Source organism: Nelumbo lutea, chromosome 1 (genome assembly GCF_056320005.1).
Source record: "Nelumbo lutea isolate HS-2025 chromosome 1, American lotus-T2T, whole genome shotgun sequence".
In the NCBI taxonomy this organism is placed as follows: Eukaryota; Viridiplantae; Streptophyta; class Magnoliopsida; order Proteales; family Nelumbonaceae; genus Nelumbo; species Nelumbo lutea.
The window spans coordinates 181969349-181983357 of NC_142684.1; the positions used below are offsets into that span (position 1 = coordinate 181969349).

The window sequence follows — 14009 nt, forward strand, 5'->3', positions numbered from 1 at the left end:
TTGCAGACCGCGGCTTTGCGCCAGGTAGCAGTGGTAGGTTCTCTTTCTCTTCGGGCATTTGCTTTGATTAGTCACTATTTCTATTGTTGCATTGATGGTTGATATTCTTGCAGAATGCTTGCTCAGTCATCGGCTTGGTGGAATGTCTTCGTACGCTACGGTGCCTTTATGAGGCGCGGGAGACAGAGTTCGAGTAATCAAAGATGGAGATCGCCAATTTAAAGGATAAGCTAGTTGAGTTCAAGCATGGCATGAAAGAGTGGGATGACACTGCCCGCAAGTTGAAAGGTCGCATCATCGAACTAAAGGAGGCACAAAATGCGCTAAGGAGAGATCTTGGGGAGGCTAAGGCGAAGATAGCTCGGGCGGAGGAAGAGTGAGTTGCCAAGTATATGGCCTCGAAGGCCTACTAGAACGACTTGGAAAACTTCACCACTCGCTCCTCGGAGTAGGGATTTACCTTCTACCAATAGAGGATTGTGCGCCACTTCCCCGACGTGGCCGAAGTCGTGCAGGGGATGGACCTGTCGATCCCCCTACACCTAGCGAGGAGAACACTTTTGTCGAGGTCCAAGAGCAAGCTGAGGAGCGCTCGACTGAAGATTAGAGAGTCCTGCCTTTTTGTTTCCATTTTCTTTGCTGTGATATATACGGCTCAGTATGCCAATCCCTTTGAATTTTGATTAATTTTGACTGTTAATGAAAAACAATTTTTGTCCTGAGCTTTGTGTCTCTCCCCTTTTGTTGTTGAACTTAGTGACTGTATTGATCATGGGCCTTGGCATTGTCTTGGTTGACATCTCAAGTAGCCGAGATCTTGGGTTCCATGTCTTCAGCTTCATGCTGGCCGAGGTGCTTCTGAGCTCTTATCATCTTAGGGATGCTTGATGGCGCTTGGTCTTGAAGAGCCTTGTGCTCTTTTTTGGGCTAGTCGTGTTCCTTGGCTAGCCCTATCTGACATTTTGTTAGATGGGTGTGTGGGGTTTGAAAGCCATCCTCTTGCCTTCGGAGGCGGGGGCATCATTCCAGCTTTAGGCTTCGACCATTTGAGGTCAGTTAAGTCTTATAGTCATCCTAGGTTGGCTACATGTTGTCAAAGTGTGAAGGTGTATGTAGTGACGAGTGCATGGGCACCTCAACTGTTAGAGTTCGGTTGGGCGGTGTTTGTTGTGCAGTGTGCATTGACCAGTTGAATGAAAAATAGATAACTTTATTGATTTGAGCTATTGATAGTACATTCTCAAATTCCCTATGTTCCAACTCCTCGGAACAAGCTTCCTGTTGAGGTCTTCCAACTTGTAGGTGCTAGGTCTGAGGACCTTGGTCACTCTCTATGGTCATTCCTAGTTTATCTCGAGCTTTCCTTCTCCTGGCATGGGTATTGTGACTTTGCAGAGGATGAGGTCACCTGTCTTGAACTCTCTTGTTTAGACTTTAGAGTCATAGTACTTGGCCATCTGATGTTGTTGCGTTGCCATCTTGAGGTATGCTCAGTTATGGGATTCTTCCACTAGGTCAAGCTCTGCACAAAGATCTTCATTGTTCTACTCATCGTCGTAGAGCTCAGTTCGGAGAGTTGGTGAGCCAATTTCAACAGGAATCATTGCTTCGGCCCCGTATGCTAGGTTGAATGGTGTCTCTCCGATAGATGTCTAGGGTATGGTCCTGTGTACCAAGAGAATGCTTGGTAGATCCTCGACCCACCTTCCCCTTGCCTTGTCAAGTCTGGTCTTTAGGCCGTGGAATAGGGTTCGGTTGGTCACTTTGGTCTGCCCAATGCTCTGTGGTCGATGAATAGCCGTAGTTTGGTAATCTCTCTTTAGCTTGGTGCAAAAGGCTTCAAACTTCTGATTGGTGAACTGGGAGCTATTGTCGGTGATGAGGACCCGAGCAATGCCGAACTGGAAAATTATGCCTTGCCAAAATAAATTCTGGGCATTTTGTGTGGTGATGTGCGCCAAGGGTTCAACCTCTACCCATTTGGTGAAGTAATCTACCATGACAAGGAGGAACTTCTTTTGCTCGACTGCGGTAGGGAAAGGTCCAAGGATGTTCATTCCCTACTTGACAAAGGGCCACAAACTTGTGATGGGCGTCAGAGGAGCTATTGGCTGATGGTGGAGGTTGGAGTGCCTATGACAGCGGTTGCACTTCCTAACGAGTTGGGCTACATCCTACTTCATGGTGGGCTAGAAGTAACCTTGCCGAAGTGCCTTGTGAGCCAAGGCTCGGGCATCAGGGTGATTTCTGTAGATGCCTTTGTGTATCTCTCTAAGGACGTAGTTGGCCTCGGCTAGAGGGAGATACTTTAGGTAGGGGAGAGTGTGTGACTAACAGTAGAGCTACCCTTGGATGAGGCAGTACCGAGCTAATCTATGTACGAGCATTTTTGCTTCAGTTCGGTTGGCCAGAAGTCTACTATCTTGTAGATACTGCACTATGGGGTCCATCTAGGATAGTCCTTGTTGAATAGAGAGGATGGGCAGGGTTCTCTTTGAGATGTTGGGTTGTGCAAGGGTATCCATCCGAACTATCGGGTCGAGGTCTGTGCATGACGAGCTAGCGAGATTTGAGACTGTGTCGACCCGTATGTTCTCGGCTCGAAGGATTTGTTGTATGGTGAAGTGTTTGAGCTGCTGGACGATCTCTTGAACCCTTTGTAGGTAACTAGTCGGTGTCCTTGCTTCATAGTGGCCAAGGATCTAGTTTACCACCAGCTGGGAGACACTAAAGGCTTCAATTCTCCGAGCACCGAGGTCTAGGGCAAGCCGAAGTTTGAAAATTAGGGCTTCATACTTAGCTTCGTTATTTGATTCTTTGAATTTGAACCTGAGGGCGTGCTTTAATATGGTGTAGTTCGGGCTGAGGAGAATGAGCCCGACTTTGTTGCCTTGTTGGTTGTATGAGCTATCCACATGAAGAGTCTAAACTGGTGGTGCTGCAACTGGGTCTTGTGCCAAGAAGGTGCATTCGGCCAGGAAGTCGGCCAACGCCTGAGCTTTGATGGCAGGTCGAGGTGCGTAGTCAATGTCGAACTCGCTTAGCTCTACACTCCATTATACTAGGAGCCTGGTTGCTTCCGGCCTCTACAGGACTTGCTTGAGAGGCTAGTCGGTAAGCACTCAAACGTTGTAGGCTTGAAAGTATGGCCTAAGCTTTCTTGTCGAGGTTACTAGGGCCAGAGCAACCTTCTCCAGGTTTGAGTACTGAGTTTTCGCACCAGTGAGGAATTTCCTGGTGTAGTAGATCGACCTTTGGGTTCAGTCTTCTTCTTTTACCAATACTGAGCTGACCACCTTATCTCCAACCGAGAGGTAGAGCAACAATACATCTCTGGGGCTTGGCTTCGTGATAGAGGTGGCAAACTCAAGTACCTCTTTAACTCTTGGATGGACTACTCACACTCCTCGGTTCACTACAAGTCTTTCACCTTTTTTAGTGCCTCGAAGAAGGGCAGACACCGGTCCGTGGACTTTGACATGAACTTGCTGAGGGCGGCTACTCGTCTAGTGAGGCATTGCACTTCTTTGTAGGTCTGAGGTTATTGCATGTCAAGGATGGCTTTGATCTTTTCTAGATTGCCCTCAATCCCTCTCTGGGTGGCCATGAACCCTAGGAACTTATCAGAGCCGACCCTGAAGGCACATTTCATTGGATTCAACTTCATTAGGTATTTCTTGAGGGTGCTAAATACTTCCTTGAGATTAGCTAGGTGTTATTCAGCCTTCTCGCTCTTTACTAGCATGACATCCACGTACGCTTCCACATTACATCTGAGCTGGTAATTGAATACTTGATTCACTAGCCATTGATAGGTAGCGCCAACGTTCTTCAGACCAAAAGGCATCACTTTGTAGCAGTAGAGTCCTCAGTCTATTATGAAGGCAGTCTTTTCCTAGTCATATGGATGCATCTGGATCTGATTGTAGCCCGAGAATGTGTCCATGAAGCTTAGGAGATTGTGCTCTACCATTGCATCGATGAGATGGTTGATACTCGGTAGGGGAAAGCTATCCTTTGGATGGGCCTTGTTTAGGTCGGTGAAGTCGATAAAGATTCGCCACTTCCCATTGATTTTCTTGACCATCACAATGTTTTCTAGCCAGTCCAAGTATTCCACTACTCGGATGAAGCCGACATCGAGCAATTTTTACACCTCCTTGTTGAACACCTACCACCGTTCTGAGGTGAAGCCTCTCTTCTTTTGCCTAATGGGTCGGTAGTGTAGGTTGGAATTTAGAGATGGGTGATGACCTTGGGGTCAATCCCCGACATGTATACCACCGACTAAGCGAACACGTCAACATTTTCCTTTAGCAGTTGTATGATGTATTCATGAAAATGATCTTCCAGGAGGGATCCAACTTGGATCGTCTTCTTGGGGTCTTTGTCAAAGAGCAGTACTTGGATGAGGTCTTCGATAGGATGGCCGCACTATGTCCTCAGCTTATCCCTCATATCCATGTTCTCCATGCTAAGGGTCTCAACAACATTAGCCCTTCCTCGGTAGGTCATCAGATAACCTTTGGTTTCCACGGGCTATGCCTACTCCGTATGGGGTCAGAAATTTGACCGCCAGATGGTATGTGGAAACTGAGGCCCACTAAGCATTCAAGGTTGGCTGGCCGAGGATAGCATTGTAAGGGAGTCTCTAGAAAAATTGACCAATGAAGTGTTGACCGGGGTTAGACAGCCCCTGCTGATGCCGAGTTGTTCGAAAGCTTCTTCGAAGAGTATGTCAGTGGAGCTTCTTGTGTCCACCAAGATGCATCGAACTTCGAAGTTAGCCACTTTGGTGGTTATCAGGAGGGCGTTGTCATGTGGGGTGCCGAGCTGCTCTCCCCTCTAGATGCCATTTTGCCGGAAATCACTACAATGACTCCAGCCAGGGGAGCTCGGGCTAGAGGTCCGTCGATGCGATTCTTCCTTTGGCTTATGCTCTTTGATGTCTACAAACCCACCGAGGTACCCGTGCCAGATGAGATCTTCGAGGTGATGGCGCAAATCGTAGCAGCTGTCCATCTCGTGCCCGTGGTCTTAATCGAAGTCGCAATACTTATCTTGGCTTCTTTTGTTGTTCTAGGACTTCATCTTCTCAAGTCATTTGGCGAAGCTTTGGTCGCGAATTTGCATCAATATCTCGAACCAAGGTGCGTTCAAGGGTGTGAAGTTCCTGTATGTTGGGGGTAGGGTCCTTGGTCTTCAATCGGATCTCCGGTCTTTTTTGCTTTTCGAACTGGCCTACGTTCATCATGGTCTCTCCTCTTTCAGTTGTGTTGCTCCTCCTCATTCTTCTATTGCACTTGGGCCTCCTCGGCGTTCATGTACTTCTACGCATGCTTCATTAGCACTGCTAGATTTGGAGGAGGGTTCTTCGACAACGAGAAATTGAATGCAGAGGAATGTAGGCCTTGCATGATGGCCATCACTACTATGGACTGGATCAGTGCACAGACTTGTAGGGCCTCAGTGTTGAACGTCGCCACGTATTCTTTGAGGGTTTCTCCATTCCTTTGCCGCACTTGCATGAGGCTGGCCTAAGTCTTCCAATGTCGCTGACTGGCTGTGAATTGTGCTAGGAATTGGCTCTGCAACTGCTCCCAAGAATAGATGGAGTGCAGGGGAATAGAAGCATACCGGGTTCGAGCAACTCCTTTGAGTGTGGCAACGAAGGCTTTGCACATCAACCCCTTGGATGACCCATGTAACATCATCAGGGCTTTGAAGCCTTCCACGTGATTGTTAGGGTCTGTAGCTCCATCGTACTTCTCGAACTACGGAGGTAGCCAGTCGGCCGAAGGGAGTTCATCCAAGATTTCCTAGATGGAGACTGATTCCTTGGTGAGCTGGTTGATGAGAGTAGAATTTATCATATTTTCATCCCCAATTATTATGTATTTTATACCAAATTAGCATCTAATTGGATTCATATTTCTGTTCAGGGCATGAAAGAAGGCATCAGGAGCAAAGAAAGACAAATCGGATGATTTTTTATAGTTTCGATATCATTTAGTAATCTGGGCCTAACTTGCGTATTCGAACTTCGAATTGGCTGATTCAAGACCCACTAGAAAGATAAGAGAAAAGTCCATAACTTTCATGTTTTGAGATTTCATAGATTCGGCCTGTATCGAAGTAAAATCCGGGCCCAAAGTCGGGGCAAATTCATAGGAAGGCCCAATCCGTAGCTGAAGCCCAACTTGCAGAAAAGCCTGGCTGAAGCCCAATTCGCAGAGGAGGTCTAATACGAATCCAAAAACAAGAAACTGGGAAGAGTTCTTCCAGATCTAAATTCTTGATGTAATCTTAGAAAGATAAAGGGATTGAGTTCATTAGATAAAAAGATAATATTAGAATTAGGATAGGACTTTCTATTCTTGTAAAGATCAACTTCAAGAGGAAGTAGGAGACCACCCGCTCCCCTTTAAGCTATATAAACGAGGGGGCAGACCAGCTTTAGGCAATACACAATCACTCAATCTTGGGGATTGAATCAAGAAGAAAGGAGCAATCAGTCAAGAAAGGAGCAAGAATTCAAGAAGAAGGTGGCGACAAGAGGAGGAGAACTCAACATCATGGGCGATTCCAAGAGTTCTTTCTTTCCCTTTGTTTGCTCTAATTCTTCTATCATGAACTGATTTGTTTCTTTCTAGGGCTGAGGAAAGCCTAATCATGTTAATGAATATATTTTTATCTTTATGATTTATCCAAGATTGTGATTTTCATATAGTCTATGAATTATTGTGCTTAATGCAATCAATAGCTTGGCCACCTCTTGATTGATTTGAGTTATGTGAATGAATTGAGAGAGGAATTCACATAATCGACTGAATAATTCATAGTGTGAATTGAATGGTATATGGAGATATATATACATGATTCATCTGAATTTCATGGTCTTCTTGGATTTAATGCACTTCCATCTTGAGAACTCTACTCGAGAGATCGGAGGGTTACCTGATGGGCGTAGTTTTAGTATTATCTCGAGAGAGAATATTAAATAAAATTGGAAATACCTCAGGTTATGGGAATGACACATAATCTTGGTTAATCGAATCCTTTAATATTCATTACATTGGTTAGGTGGACCAAAAGCCCTAGCGATTTTATCCATTGCATATTCGGTTAGTGATCACTCTTGCTTCTATTTTCTTTTTCTAGTTTTTATTTTCAGTGGTTCTTGCTCAATTCTGAATTTTGGTTGTCCAGATAATTAGGGAAGATTGTTGTTCTAATACTTATTTTGTTAAATCCTCGTGGGAACAATATTTTATACTACTTGATAACTAGTGCACTTGCTAGGGTTATATATTTATAGCTATCACTGGTTGTGAGGTTCCATGGGCCGAGTTGTTGGAGGAGTTGTGCTTCTGTCAGCTTAGCTATGTTCTAGCTCGACTAGGTGTTCTTTGAGTTCCTTGATTTTTCCATTTCTGTTGGTTGGGGCTTGATAGCTATAAATATATAACCCTAGCAAGTGCATTAGATATCAAGTAGTATAAAAATATCGTTCCCACGGGGATTTAACAAAATAAGTATTAGAACCGCAATCTTCCTTAATTATTTGAACAATCGAAATTCAGATTTGAAAGAGCAAAGACTAATAAAAACTAGAAAAAGAAAATAGAAGCAAGAGTGATCACTAACCAAATATGCAATGGATGAAGTCGCTAGGGTTTTTGGTCCACATAACCAATGTAATGAATATTAAATGATTCAATTAACCAAGATTATTTGTCATTCTCATAAGCTGAGGTCTTTCTAATTTTATTTAATATTCTCTCTCGAGATATACTAAAACTATGCCCATCAGGTAACCCTTTGATCTCTTGAGTAGAGTTCTCAAGATGGAAGTGCATTAAGTCCGAGGAAAACCATTAAATTCAGATGAATCATGTATATATATCTCTATATACCATTCAATTCACACTATGAACTATTCAGTCAATTATGTGAATTCCTCTATTGATTCATTCACATAAACCGAATCAATTAAGGGGTGGTCAAGCTCTTAATCGCATTAAGCAAAATAATTCATAGACTGTATGGAAATCACAATCTTGGATAAATCATAAAGATAAAAATATACTCATTAACAGGGTTAGGCTTTCCTCAGCCCTAGCTAAAAACAAATCAGTTCATGATAAAAGAATTAAAGCAAATAAAGGGAAAGAAAGAACTCATGAATTCGCCCATGGTGCTGAGATCTCCTCTCCTTGCCGCCACCTTCTTCTTGAGGTTTCTTGAATTCCTGGTCACCTTCCCCAAGTTTCTTGATTTGTATTGATTGATTGCTCAATGCAATTCGTGATACCTTTGGGTTGGTGCGCCCAACTCTCATATAGCTTACAATTTCTTGGAGTTATCTCAAGAATGGATAATCCAGCCTTGATCCAAACTCCTCCTATCCTATCCTATCTTCTCTCCTTATCTAAAACCTTTCTTAATCTTTTTGGAATTACATTTAAAAGTTTAAATCAAAGAGGACTCTTGAACTCTTGTATTCGAATGGGCTACTTTAATATCTTGGGCCGCCTCAATGTTCTTCTGCGAAATGGGTTTCAGCTAGGAATTGGGCCTCACTACGAAAATGCTTGATTTTTGGGTCCGGATTTGACTTTGATGTAGGCCAAATATACGAAATCCCAAAACACGAAAGTTGTAGCTTTATCTCTTACCTTTCCAGTGGATCTTGAATCAGCCCAATCGAAGCTCGGATATGAAAGTTAGGCTCGGATTACTGATCACTGCCGAAATTATGAAAAACCCATCCGATTAGCCTTTCTTTGCTCCTAATGCCTTCTTTTATGCCCTGAATCAAAATACAAGAGATATGAATCCAATTAAGTATTAATTAGGTATGAAAGACAAAATAATTGGGGATAAAAATGTGATAAATTCTACCCTCATCAGGGCTGCGCATATGGGCTTCTCTCCCTTCGGTATCGTAGGATGGTCCTTGACTGAATTGTATTCAACGATTGAGATCAGTTGCTATTGTGTGCGGTGACTGAGCCTTTCTTTTGCCAGAACCCGGGCAAAATGGTGTGATTTGCTGCAGTCATTGCGTGCACGAGATCAGATTGGGGAGTTTGATCTTCTTGACAACTGCTGCTTTTCTTGATTTGACCGAACCCTGTGCTTGTCTGGGTGGTGCTTTTTGGGGTCTTCGAGACGATGGCTTCCAACTCTGTAATAAACCATTTGGTCTTCCCCATGCCATATGGTGCTTAAATCTATTAAACACCACCTAGGTTGCTCCATACCAGATAGTCTAGGCACAAAATATGTTCTTGTTGTTGATCATATAAGTAGATATGTAGTTTGGGTATTAATCACAGATATAAGCATTATGAGTTTTATTCAATTGTCCTTCTATTTTAGCCAATCTGGCATTATCATTCACCACCTTGCTCTAGTACATTTGCTTTGAAGATGGAGTCGATGCTTCCCAGCCAACCATAGTTTGATTCAACGGAGTTGATGCTTCCCAGTCAAATGGAGTCGATGCTTCCCAATTTGAAGTCATGGAGTCAATGCTTCCTAGCCAGCTATAGTTTGAACCGATTGAATTGATGCTTCCCAGCCAGATGGAGTTGATGTTTCCCAATCTAAAGTCATTTGAATGGCTGGAGCTGCAGTTTGAATGGATGTAATCGAATTTGAACTTACAAATGCTTCCAACTGAATGGATGGAGTCAAATTCAAACTTGAAGAAGACTAACAAAACATGAATGCTTTTTGGATTCGATGGATCTTGTTTTTAATAAAAGGATTATTTTGTCCTAAAAAATATGTTTTCTCCCGTCACTCAATTTGCTATTATTTCTAAAACATAACTGAAAATTTCAATTGATCAAACTTGTTAATTAGCAGATCAGGTTTATAAATGGACACCTTTGCGTAACGCGCGTGGGTGAAAAACTTTAATTTTTTATTTGTTTATTTCTTTCAGTTCCTTTTTTATTATCGGTCAAAACAATTAACTATTTCGTATTATCAAACCACCACTCAGGTCCACTGCATTCTCACACACACATATGTACCTGTGTATGTGAGGGGTTCAAGTGTATGGGAATAAAGAGCCTTATTTTATTTTTGTGGCCGTTTCTAATTGAAATTCTGCCACATCCCCGCCGCTGAGATATTTGAGTTTAAGGGTGTGTTTGTTTGCAGTGCAATTTTATTTGTATTAGTATAAATGTATGGGAGTGCAAATATAAAAAAATGCAACTTCTGATTTAATTTTGTTTTGAATTTTATTTTTTTCTGCTTCATGTCTTAATTTATTTCATTTGTACTACAATCAAACAAAATAAGCAAACAAAAATAGGTCAGAATTTACACTTAAATCATTTGCATTGTCATGGTTTTGCATCAGTGCAAATTTATTTGCATTGCAACCAAACATAGACTAAGGCTTAGTTGAAAGTACAAATACAGATATATAGAGTGCAAAACCTTGTATTTTGTATGTGTTTGTATGTATATATATTTATATTTGTAATCTTATCAAACAGAGCCAAAGGCTGCGTTTGAAAATGATGCAAATATGTGTGAATGCAAGTATGTAGAGTGTAAAATTGTTCATATAAATTGTAAAGTTAGGTTAGTATTGCATTGACAAATCTATCTTCTTACCAAGGATCAAAGTATCGGTATCGGGTATCGTATCGAACAATTTGGATACGGATACGGATACGCTTAGGAAACGCATGGATATTAAAGACATTATTATTTAATGCAAATTAAAATATTAATTAATAATTTATAAAAGAATTGAATATATATATATATATATATATATATATATATAATATATATATATATATATATAATGTGCAAATTTATAAATTTTAAGTATTAAAATAATTATTCTACTAATTTTATTTTTATACATTTCTTGAAATTAAAAATCAAATTTTGGTATATATGTAGATTTGATAAATTATTTATTCCATTGTTCATAAAATACTAATTTTAAAAATTACTCTTTTTAATTTATAGTTGGAATTGTTGATATATATATTATTTATTTGGGTTGTATGTATGACTATTAGACGTTAATGTAATAAATATTAATGTGTTTCTTTTTTATCAAAAAGTTGTAAGTGGCTTGGTGGTTGAAGAGACATGCTCTTGGTTCGTTTTGTAAGGTTAGTTCTATGTTCGACCGACACCAGCCTCAACCTTTTTAAGTTAGACGCGATTTATAGGATGGCATGGACACGGACACGTAATACGCTGTTGTGCTATATCGGATTGTGTTGCTTGATACTATAATACGATACACGTCGATATAATAGCGTATCAGACCAATACGCACGACTGGAAAAGTAAGTCGTGATGTATCCTGTGTCAGTCAGGTCTGATACCGATATGATATGCCCCGTATCGGGCGTACGATATTTATATGTTTGAATCACGCGGGCCTCAACCTTTTAAGTGAGATGTGGTTTATTCGACGGCATGGATGCAGACACGCGATACCCTGTTGTGTCGGTGCGTATCGGATTGTGTTGCTCGGTACTATATGATACGTGTTGATACAATAGCATATTGGACCGATACGCATGACTGGCAAAGTAAGTATCCAGTCGTGACGTATCCTATGCCGGTCAGGTCCGATACTGATACGATGTGCCCCGTATTAGGAATACCGTATCAATATTTTAATCCTTGGTTCAAGTGTATGGGCATAAAGAGCCTTTGTTTTTGTGGCCGTTATTGTTAAAATGTCAATGTCAAGTGTATGGGCATATCACTGTCACTTAGATATTTGAGTTTAAGGGTGTGTTTGGTTGTAGTGCAATTTTATTTGTATTAGTACAAATGCATGGGAGTGCAAATGTAAAAAAAATGCAACTTCTGATTTAATTTTGTTTTGGATTTTATTTTATTTTTTTTTATGTTCTTACCAAATAGACTTTTAACTGTAATGGATGCAAACACGAATTCCAATAAAGCATATACTTATTTTTTATCAAAAGCCCACTTGAATGCAAATTTACTTCCTTTTTATTGATGTACTTTTACATCTTATTATCAATGTAAATGAAACACAGGCAAAAATGAACTAGAATGCAAATTTACCGTGAACCAAGATTTACACTCCATTTGCATCGTTTCCAAGTGCAGCCTAAACGTCAATTCTCTGTTTGATGAAAATTCTTTGAATTGAAGGCAGTCAAAATATATTTTTAAAAACATAAATCAAAGGTGTTGGGTCTTAGTTGAATTCCAGTGTGATAGTGTAGAATATTCACAAACTCTATCATTAAGGTTGCATTTATCATTCCTTATTTTAATTACTTACCTCTTTTTTACTTTTTTACCGTTAAAATGTCAATGTCAATACTGAGTTTTCAACTGTAAAAAGCAAATAAATCCTTAAAATAAGGAATGTCAAATGCATCCTAAAACTTGTTTGACATTCCGCATAATGAGCCAATCAATTAAAAACATTTATTCTTAAATTTAACCATTGGATGAAAATATAGTAGAGTGGTGTCACATGTCACACATAAATATAAACATCATAGATAACAATGGCAATACCAAACACAATATATACTATTAAAAAATCAAAACATTAGTTCAACGCCTAACCACCAAAAGTATCAACTATCAACTAAATAAGTTTGACGTCAAAACACTTGTGTTGCATCAGTGTTTTGAAAATCGGACTGGACTGGACCGGACGGTCGGATTGGAAAATTTTAATTTTTTCAGAGCAGATTTTCATTCGGATCATTCAACTCAGGAACCGGACCCAAAATCATTACATGTACTATTCGATTTTAAAAACCTTGTAGTAATTCAAGGCATATTATTGTAGTTTTTGACACGCCAGGGACAGCTTTTAAATTTTAGCAATTAGTGTTTAAACACGTGGACTAAAACAACATTATTTGATGTGGTATCTGATAGACTGATACACCTAACAACGAACTAACCAGCCGGAGCCGTAGTTCCCTCCTGCCGTCGTGCAGGTTTCCCTCCTGCTGTCGTGCAGGTATCTCAGATCTCTTCCCATGGGAGATCCTTCCATGGCAGACGAAAACCTCCTGAACGAAACATCAAAACTTCTCTTACTACATTCTAATAGTCCTATCCAAGCAAAAGAAGAAGATTCTTCTGATGGAAATGCATGGCAAAGAAGCTTGGTGTTTAAAGTTTTCACAGACAAACCAGTAAAAACCGTGGGGCTCAAAGAAATGATTTCACAGGTTTGGAATGTTGCAAACTCTGCAATCGTGGATTTCACAACAGATTTTTTTTTTCTTGTGAAGTTCTGAGAGAGACCAAATTCTCAAGAAAGGACCATGGCTTTTCGAGGAAGACCTTCTTATTGTACAGAAAGTTGATCCTAACAAACAGCCATCTTCCTACAAATTTTCTCATGCGGATCTCTGGGTGCATTTGCTTGATCTCCCAGTGGCATACCAGAATGCAAACGCCGCTTGTAATGTGGGATCGGTGTTGGGTAAACCATTTAAGCCATCCCCAGAAGATGTGAAGAAATGGGGTCAATTTGCTCGGCTCAAAATTCAGATGGACATCACTGAACCTCTACCACAAAGTATCCCATACAAATTACTAAATGGAGACGTCATTCAAGTGCAGGTTCAGTATGAAATATTCCCAAGGTACTGCTCTGTTTGTGCTCGTATTGGCCATGAAATGTAAGGATGTAGAATCCAACATTGTCTCCATGCAGCCATTGATTCTTGTTCTGATGAAATAATCAAAGGGAAGCTTAAGGCGTTAGATACCACTCGAGTTACAGAATGTATCCGCAGTCCCCAGGCTTCGAAAGCCCAAGCAAAGAAGGCCAGGGGTGGTGCCGAAGAGACACCGCTTCACCGCATCATTCTCCGGCGAACTTTGATGATAACGATCATGAGAATGAAAAGTCAAAGAGTCAGAGTGACTGTTCGAAGGAGGGCGGTTTTCTCTCCAATAATGCTGGTAATGATGGTGATAAATCAGGCAAGAACTCTGACTCT

The 14009-nt window shown here is 40.9% G+C and overlaps 1 protein-coding gene across 1 annotated transcript; it reads left to right on the forward strand.

Annotated features, from left to right (window-relative positions):
- Nucleotides 1–203: 203 nt before the first annotated feature.
- LOC148879642 (uncharacterized) lies at nucleotides 204–13689 on the forward strand. Its single transcript, XM_088974882.1, has 2 exons — nucleotides 204–376; nucleotides 13293–13689. Exons 1-2 carry the CDS (start codon nucleotides 204–206, stop codon nucleotides 13687–13689), a joined length of 570 nt encoding a protein of 189 aa, XP_088831008.1.
- Nucleotides 13690–14009: the final 320 nt, after the last annotated feature.